This window comes from Dermacentor variabilis, chromosome 1, assembly GCF_050947875.1.
Source record: "Dermacentor variabilis isolate Ectoservices chromosome 1, ASM5094787v1, whole genome shotgun sequence".
Lineage (NCBI taxonomy): Eukaryota > Metazoa > Arthropoda > Arachnida > Ixodida > Ixodidae > Dermacentor > Dermacentor variabilis.
The window spans coordinates 64,085,080-64,094,814 of NC_134568.1; the positions used below are offsets into that span (position 1 = coordinate 64,085,080).

General features: G+C 47.7%; 1 protein-coding gene across 1 annotated transcript in view; it reads left to right on the top strand.

Moving 5' to 3' along the window:
• The window catches only part of LOC142578674 (protocadherin Fat 3-like), a 346,841-nt gene extending 340,620 nt beyond the window's left edge, over positions 1 to 6,221 (top strand). Inside the window, exons 59-65 of the mRNA XM_075688141.1 lie at positions 79 to 167; positions 317 to 400; positions 696 to 764; positions 951 to 1,145; positions 2,198 to 2,371; positions 3,744 to 3,920; positions 4,757 to 6,221. Of these exons, the coding sequence (XP_075544256.1) occupies positions 79 to 167; positions 317 to 400; positions 696 to 764; positions 951 to 1,145; positions 2,198 to 2,371; positions 3,744 to 3,920; positions 4,757 to 4,844 (876 nt within the window). The 3' untranslated portion in view covers positions 4,845 to 6,221. The remainder of the gene's footprint in view (positions 1 to 78; positions 168 to 316; positions 401 to 695; positions 765 to 950; positions 1,146 to 2,197; positions 2,372 to 3,743; positions 3,921 to 4,756) is intronic.
• Positions 6,222 to 9,735: the final 3,514 nt, after the last annotated feature.

Below are 9,735 nucleotides of genomic sequence, written 5' to 3' on the forward strand. Positions count from 1 at the left end.
GGAACTTGGTGTGCTTTCTCCACAAATTTGATCACACAAGAGCGTGACATTTCATTAATGATATAATCCCACTTTCAGGTTTACGTGCTGCCGGAAACAAAACTAGTCCTTTTCGTCACTGACACTCCTCCAGTGCACGTTGAGCAACACATTGACAGAATACTTGGGTAAGGATTTCTCGTCACTGAATGTGATTCCGGTGTTCTCTTTCTCGCACGTATGCTTCGATAACCTTAGAAAGCAGTCCCGTTCGCGGCGCTGTGTGAACACACAATACGTGTACATGCTCTCATAATGTTGATTTTTTGTGTATCAGGTACCTCGGTAACATCACGGGATTCCAGGTGAAGATGGCGAAGCTAGAACCTCATCACGAGGACGAAATGGAACATCCAGAATCGTGAGTCGTCATTAGATGTTTGAGATTAGGAACCGTCACTCTACGTGGGCGTAACCTATAGAGCGGCGCGGCGGACCGTAATTGCTTGAACTGTTGTTGGCGTCTAGCGACGAAGATACACTCCAAACAATGAGCATCTATGTGTCTAGATAATTTATAGGTCCTGTAGACACACTGTCATTGAAGTGAGCAGAATAAAAAAAAAAAGATTCCTGTGTGCCATGGATTTTATTACTTTCCTTAAATGCAGCTGAAGCACGCGTGTGTATCCTGACATTGTTTCTTTCAATTTTAGGTCTGATTTGTTCCTGTACGCAATCAACAAGGATACCAATGAGATCGTTGACACGGACACGCTCCTCAAGTACGTAAAGACCATTTGTGTTAGAGCTTTATATTGTTTGTTTCTTTCGTACTGTATAGTGCCTTTAGTAGCGCTCAGCAAAGCCGCGCCTGAAGTTTGCGTTTAATGCACTCTTGGCGCTTAGTTTCCGACGTACACACCATTCGTTCTCCGCTCATCAGTCGACGGCTTCAATTTCTTTTTCAGCGTGCTGAACGAGAACTCGCAAGTGATCGTGCGCTACCTGGAGACGTTCCGAATCCGGCGCATTCAGGGCGTGTCTGTGCAGGAGAAGATCAGTCAGATGGGCACCACTGAGATCGCGATCATCGCCCTCAGCAGCGTCATTTTCTTGGGCGCCGTGCTGGGCATTGTGCTGCTCTGCTCTTCCTGCCAGAGAAAGTGAGTGTCGCCGCTGAGTTGCTAGCCCACACGAGCAGCTGCTCTTCCAGTTGCAAAATCTCTTTTTCTATACGCGCTTTTTCTCAGCGCGTGCCTCACTTATTTACCACGCCTGGTGGTTTACAATTTCCAGTTTAGACGTCAAGCATGGTATGTAGATATAGACCGCCCACCTTGGCTTGTAGTTTATGCACCAATCTGTTTTGCTTCAGTATCTCTTTCACTGCAATAATACACCGCGCGTCCTAATCCATCCGAAACCAACTGCGAATGTTTGCGCTCTCATCAAAGCGTATAGTGAGGTATTGGTTGTATAACATCGGCACAGGAAAGCGCAGAGGCTGAGCGTATTCTGTGTTTGCTGAGTCTCTGCAGTGACGGAAGTTCCAAAGTTGCGACGCGCTAGGGACATCTCTGTCACAAGATCACGTTGCCAGAAACAAATGTTATAACCTCTAGTTTAAGTGTTTGGAGTGCGCAGTCTTACAGTATCTATCGTATATTATTGTGTGGTTTTAGTTTATTATGTGTTACCGCACGACATTACATCTGCTAAAGTGACACGCAAGAATGAACAAGACCACTGCTTATTTCACGGAGATGTAACTTCCAATGTTTTTTTTTCTGTTATATGTGGCACAATACCAGTGCTTCAGCTATACTGTTATTTATTTTTTTCAACGATGGTCCGTCATGCACTTGTGAGACAGTCACCAAACAACAGCTTTATTTTATGGCAACATTTCTTCCAGCAAACTAGTCTTTCGCTCTTCATGTTCCGACCGGGTGCATGTATCGAATGCCTTGCTATGGGGCCTTGTTATAGGTAGCGAAGATAGATAATCCTGATGCAAAGTTCAGAATAGTATCTCAGTGGGAGGACAGAGCAAGTGCTCCGTGACGGGAAAAAGAAGTTGTATAGAAGAAAACAGACGAATGCATTCGCGAAGCTGAAAAGGCACAGACGAGATGTAGCACCATAGACGCTTTGTAACCAGTTCACTTAAACAAATCGGAGGAACGCGCTACACGTGGAATTTTTGTTTTTACAGAAAGCTTCGTAAACGCCAGAAAACTTGGGAGCAGCAGCGGTTGTACAGCATCAAGAACCCGCTGATGGGCAAAGCAGTGGCCAACCCGTACGGCGGCGGGAGGGTCTCAGCTGGCCCTCCGCCCATCGGAGTTCCACCCTCTAATCTGCAGTACAACAACGTCGATGACGTTCCGTAAGTATACTCAACGTTTCACAAGTCCTTACTGCCAACCTCCTTTGTTCAGCTACATAACCCGTTTTAAGCTTTATAACTCCCCTGAAGCTAAGAAAAGAAGAAAGAAAAAAAGGAAAACGCTGGCACCACTTAATGCGGCTACGTAGAGCAAGGTTATCTTAAGGCGCAACACTGTTGAAGTTGCCGCACGCCTAGTCACTTGAGTGACTCGGAACAAAAGAACGTTCCTTTCCATAGTACACTAAGAAGAAACCCAAGCAAGATCTTTTAAGGGATTTACCCGCTGCAGCGCTTCAATGGCTACGAGTTTCAGCTGCAGAGCACGACATAGTGGATATCGAGCATAAGCCGCGGCGGCCGCGTTCCGGTGGGGGCGAACTGCAAGAACGATCGTTGTAATATCTTTGGGATGTACATTAAAGAATGCCAGTTGCCTAACTAAATACCGAGCACTGAGCTACGGAGTCTCTCATTGCATGATTGTGGCTTTAGACCGAAAAAGAAAAGCCATCTTTGTTTATTTATTCCGCTTCCATAGTACTATATAGGAAGGGTCACAGTGATAATGCAACGAAATGTTGAAGAGTGGCCCTAAGAAATGCTAGAATTCCACGGGTTTTCGACGCAGTCTGGTGGGTTTCGTAAGATGTCTGGGACTGCACCAACGGACCTTAGCGTATTGTGCTGACAGCAACATGGAAGACTCAGCAATACCACCGCTTTTGTCAGGTCGAAAAACCCTGACAGGAACGCTGACCCAGTGAATTCAAAATCTAGCGCTCAGGACATAGCGGGAAGATAGTCCGGGAAGGTAGCCCGAGAAACGCATTTGCAAAAGAAATTTGGCGCCCAAGTGGCCTAGAGCATTATTGCTGAAGTGCACCTGAAAATTTTTCTTCTAAAGAACGCTCATTTTAAAGAAGTGCAGCTCGTTGTGAAAATAAAGATGGTTATCACATGCAAAGTAGGTCTAGTGCGAACAAAGCGGTAAGTTTGAATTGCAACAATGATCTTGCTGTCATACGCCATCTAAATCTCTCTTCACACGTTGGGCCTGGTCCTCATTGAAACTAACTTGTCATGTAAAGACCCCACTCACAACTAATAAGTCTCACGTGGTATGGTGGTATCCAAGGTGCCTTGCAAAAGAGATTACGGTGCGGTGCCATCGTCTTTATCCACACGATCCTCTGGCGACAGAGCACAACACTTCTTATCCCGAAGTACTTACACGGAACGCAGCAGCAGCTAGTCGGTGTAAATGCTTTGTAAAAACTTCAAATGCTGCTGTCGTCGCGAGAGTTCGCGTAAGTCGCTTCCCGCACCTTAATTGTGGCCTTTCCCTTGTTTTCTTCCCTCGTCTCTGCAGCATGGATTACAATGACAGCATCACAGACACCTACTCTGTAAATAAACACAACAGGATGAAACTACGGCAAACTGCCCCTGACGGCGCATCATCTCTCAACCCGCCGCGTAGCCCACGCTTTGAGAGATACGGAAAGAATGAGAACGGCTGGTACGACAATAGGGATGTGGAGACTGTGTAAGTGTTTGCACTGTTCACGCCACGCCTTCGATGCCAACAACACACGTAACATGGCTTTTGCGATAGCCAAAACGGTAGCAATTGACAGGCTTTCCTTTAAGCAGTATGCGCTAACAAAAAGATACATGTAGGCACCGCTACATTTGCCCATACTGCGACATCTGAATCACTGTAGTTGCTTTCGCGTTACAGTAAATATGACGCATTAAGATAGCTTTGACAGTAGCGATATTTTTAACAGCGCAGGAAGCTACTGCACTATTGGTTGCCCTGCGTTATTGAAATACAGATAAAGAAAAGGTAATTTTACGTTTCCTCTTTCCACACAACCACAGCAACAAACCAAGACGGTGCCATTGTAGCACATTGGGTTAAAATGTTTTTTCAAATATCCCCAAAGAAAAAAGAAACATTAATAAATTATACGTCAGCTTTATAGCGTAATTAAGCTAGATCAAGTGCACCCGTGACCTAATTGTTTACTTACGATGTTGTTTCACAAAGCTGCAAATATTCTATAGAACAGAGCTCGACGTAGTCCTGCTTCTGCACAGCTGTGCGAAACACGCCAGTTTTCGCTACATTCTCACTTCTAAAGAAAAACACCGAGCCGTGCTGCAGTGACAAAGCTAACCAGTTTTGCTTAAGTCAGTGTAACAACAGCGTGGCACGAATTTTTCACGACACTGGGCTTTAACCACACCTTACACACTTCGCATGCTTGTTTGTTTTTTTGTACTTATTGCCTGCTTTGTTATGTGTGAGTTTTTTTCTTGTTTTCGTTTTCCGGTTTAACGGCATGGGAGAGTAACCAACTGTTAACACCCTTTCAGAAAATCTGACATGACTGGTTCGAACTTCACGAGCTGGTCTTCGAGAAGGTCCCATCAGTCACGAAGCAAACCTGTGACGGAGTTATGAGCCGACCGCATAAGCGTCGCCAACTAGTGCGTCAGATTTTTTTTTTCTTTTTCTCCTACTTCCTCGCCCTAACGCAAGCGCTGGCAAAAAAAAGAAAAATAATTGAAAAAAAAGACGAATGCGCAAATCGGGAACGAGCAAGCGCAGCAGCTGCCAGCGGGCCTCCCACGTCGGACGGCCAGCCACCAGTAACAACAAGCAAGCCTCATTTGACTAATAAGCGCTAACCGGCAACTTGCTGCCGCTATTAAGCAAAGCCAAGGCGTGACCCATCCAAGAAAGGCCTTCTTGGACTACGCAAGTGCGCGTTGTGTTTTACCCTCACCCCCCCCCCTTTTTTTTTTCTCTTCTTCTTCACGTTCCCCCTCCTTCGCTTCGAATGAGCAACACGCATTCTGTTTTTCCAGTGCAACGCACATTTAGTCATTGGACTTTGTGACGAAGCCCAAGACGCCGGACTCTGTTGAACAGACTGGGTGTGCAGTGCTCTCGAGTGGATGCATTCCGCGACGAAAGAAAGTGCCTTCTCCAAGCTGCCGTCACGCCCGCCGCCGTCGCCGCCGCCGCCGCCGCCACGCTGCATCGGTTCTCGTTCCGCTATACGTTTGCGGATGAACACTCGGGAACCGAGGACGCGCGTGTGTGTTGCATCTGTGCGTGTGTTTCTGTGTGTGTATATATCTTTTCTTCTTTTGGTGCGACACCAAACCTGTGAGCATGCTCAGAAAAAAAAAATATGCCGTAGCGTTATACACATGTAGAACAAACAGTCTATTGCCAAAAGCGGCGGCTTGCTTCGAAGCGGCGTGCCTGGCGAGCCGCCTCCGCCAACTGTTGGCGGCTTGCACGATCGAGCACTGCTGCAGGTGGAGGGACCTTCACGCGCGAACATATAGGGCAAGTCGAATCGTCGCGTGACGGCCAAGTGTTGCTCGCTCGTCGTGGTAGCTCGATAACGTTGTGCCCCGACGCACAGCAATGTGTAGTAGGCAGATACCATCGGGGCGGGCACTACCGCGACCTAACTAACGTATAGCGGCGCGCAACTCTACGTCGAAGTCGCGTTAAGCGGTTTTGGGCAGCAACACTCCGTCGTCTCCACCTCCTCTAACCCGCAACAAACAGAGCAGGCTCTTCCGTGCATCATCTGGGCCCGAAGACAGGTCTAGATCGAAAAGACGGTGTCGTCGGGATAAACTTACGCCGCGCGTTGTTCCACTCCTGTAGAGTTGCATCTCTCAGTGTCCATAACAATGCCGGAAAGAGAGAGAGCACTAACTCAGGTGTAGTTTTTTTTTTATCGTCCATGTTCCGCGGCGGCAGTATGCTTAAATGCTTGAACACTAGAAGTCACACGCGTCTAGCGTCGTGTTGTTTCCCTCGTAATATATATATATATATATATATATATATATATATATATATATATATATATATATTCTTTTTTTCTGTCGTCGTTGTCGTCGCATGAGTCATTTCCATCATGAGCGAAACTATAATCTGGACCTATAGATGTACAGTCATCTTAGAACACTTAGATATTCTGTGTACGTGCATGTGAAACTCGTCAATGTTTCAAGCAACTCACTGAATGGTTCAAGCTACTCGATTTTCGCGCTTGGCGGCATTCTTTGTTTTTTTTTCTCGTCGAGGCATCATTACCCTTACATACTCCAGAATGACTGTGCATCTCTCGGAAACGCCACGACCTATAAGTATCGGCGTGTAAGTCATTTCTTCATGCACTTGAAGTGCGCCAAATTTACTGACAGAACAATTGCAATGTAATGTAATTGGAAACGCTGCCCCAAACAGTGAGAAAACTCCGGCTGTTCTGTGTTCACTAACGAAAAAACAACTCTTCATCGTCATAATATGTGCAGTGTAGTATGACTTGTATATAGCGAATATTTGTATACTGCCGCAAACGAACCTAATTTTTGTAAGAAATAAAGCTCATATAAATCACTCTTTGTGTCTTTGTTGTCATGCGAGAGAGGGAATAACTAGCGCCACGTTGCCAAAACGGTGGCCGTGAAAATGTCTTCATTTACAGGGTGACCTCGATGCCTGTGAAGGGATGGAGCAAAGTGTCGCACGCCTCGTATCAGGGAGTCTAAATTGACTTCCCGTACGCATAGGAGAGGTGCGTGCAAGGAGAGGAGCCGAGGCTTGTAGAGCAAAGAAAACACGGGTGGGTGGTAAAAACTTTCCGCCTCGCGACGGTGAGGGAGAAGCACAAGAGACCTGGGGCGGCTTGCACGAACATTTATTAACGAAAATAATGAATTTAAGTACGCGTTCTGAAATGTTCCATAGACAACGCCTAGTCCACACAAGAACGCATTCTCAAATTCGTCATTATATTCGTCATTAAACGTTCGTGCAAGCCGCTCCTGGCCTTTACTCACTGGGCGCGTGGACTACGTTCGTATGCCACCCTTCAAGCCGATGCCCTACAAACTGCAAACGTTCAAGGGGAGTTTCGTGCGCGAGACCGGCTTGGCCGGCATGCTATGAGCGGGTTTTAGTTATTTATACTTTATAACCCTCACCACCCGCCGTGGTTGCTTAGTGAACTTGGTGTTGGGCTGCTAAGTACGAGGTCGCAGGATTGAATCCCGGCCACGGCGGCCGCATTACGATCGGTGCGAAATGCGAAAACACCCCCGTACTTAGATTTAGGTGCGCGTTAAAGAACCCCAGGTGGTCCAAATTATTGCGGAGTCCTCCACAACGGCGTGCCTTATAATAAAATCGTGGTTTTGGCACGTGAAACGCCATATTTTTTAAACGATCCTCACCAGTGACCGTAACCCCTGCTCCGGCCACTCTGCCATCCTTATGATCGAAGTTCGTTCGTTCTCACACACTCTCTCTCTCTCTCTGCACATGTTCTGCGCCACTGTGACGTTGTACAAGCACCGCTCCTATCCCGATTCCACTAGCATCAGTGTGAACTTCAGTCGGGCAAGATGGATCGAAGTGACGCAAGAGGGGTGCTGACGTTAGTATGAACTTCAGTTGAGAGAATGACATGTCGCACTCTGGTGTCCAATTGAAGGCCGCATTTTGTCGCAAAATACTTGTCAACGGGTAAACGATGTCCGAGAGAGAGAGAGAGAACGAACTTCGATAGACCTCGACAGAGGAGGGTATACGCTGCTGCACCACTATGAATGACACGAGAAGTGAATATTCGGTGCTGATGTGATAGGCAAAGGGAGCTCAAAAGCGTGTAAAGGAAGCTCTCGTATACGACGAGATAATAGCGGTTATTTAAGGATTCATTGTTTGTAGATAGTTGAGAGGGTAAAAAAGTAAAATCGTGGTGGTGTTTGTGATGATAGTGCTGGTGATCCTCAGCTGTGACACGTGCGCATTAAAGAGCATAGGTCAGGAATCAGGTGGCGGGAGGTAGCATAAGCACGTGCTGATCTTTGTGTTATCATGATCATCATCAGCCTGGTTACGCCCACTGCAGGGCAAAGGCCTCTCCCATACTTCTCCAACAACCCCGGTCATGTACTAATTGTGGCCATGTTGTCCCTTCAAACTTCTTAATCTCATCCGCCCACCTAACTTTCTGCCGCCCCCTGCTACGCTTCGCTTCCCTTGGAATCCAATCCGTAACCCTTAATGACCATCGGTTATCTTCCCTCCTCATTACATGTCCTGCCCATTCCCCCCCATTTCTTTTTCTTGATTTCAACTAAGATGTCATTTACCCGCGTTTGTTCCCTCACCCAATCTGCTCTTTTCTTATCCCTTAACGTTACAATCATCATTTTTCTTTCCATAGCTCGTTGCGTCGTCCTCGATTTAAGTAGAACCCTTTTCGTAAGCCTCCAGGTTTCTGCCCCGTGGGTGAGTACTGGTAAGACACAGCTATTATATACTTTTCTCTTGAGGGATAATGGCAACCTGCTGTTCATGATCTGAGAATGCCTGCCAAACGCACCCCAGCCCATTCTTATTCTGATTATTTCCGTCTCATGATTCGGATCCGCCGCCACTACCTGCCCTAAGTAGATGTATTCCCTTACCACTTCCAGTGCCTCGCTACCTATTGTAAATTGCTGTTCTCGTCCGAGACTGTTAAACATTACTTTAGTTTTCTGCAGATAAATTTTTAGACCCACTCTTCTGCTTTGCCTCTCCAGGTCAGTGAGCATGCATTGCAATTGGTTCCCTGAGTTACTAAGCGAGGCAATATCATCAGCGAACCGCAAGTTACTAACGTATTCTCCATTAACTTTTATCTTTGTGTGCTGAAAATTAAATATCCTAAATCGCGAGCGCCTCGGTGGCCATGGGACACACAAAGGCGGCCGAAGAAGCCGCGGTAGCCCTAGCACTCGCCGCGGTACCGAACGCTGCGATCGTTATCAGCGACTCGCAGGGGGCAATCCGCAGCATCGCGCGCGGTCGCGTCTCGCGGGAAGCGGCCCACATACTCCAAATTTGTGACGACGGCGACTCGTCATCGCCGTCGCAACCCCAAAATTCTACGGTCTTCCTCCTCTGGACCCTGGCACACACAGACGTCCCGCTCGCGGGCAACGAGGCGGCACACGCCACGGCTCGAGGTCTCACACGCTGAGCCACCGCAGATTATGTGGCCGCCGCCTCCCCCCGAGAGAGCGGCATCGGATCTGCCGGATCGGGACACTACGACAGAAATGCAGCAACAAGAATCACAGTGGGCTTCTTCCCGACGCCGCCACGGCTGCGGGAGCCGCCGGAGACCTTCTCCGTCGGCGTCGCCGCCGCTGAGAGGCGGCTCTCAAAAGTTCAGAGTTGGCAGACCAGCTCTAGGCCGTCCGGCAAGCCGAAGATGCCGCCCAACTCCAAGGAATTCGAGCCGCCACCTGAGGCCACCACAACAAAA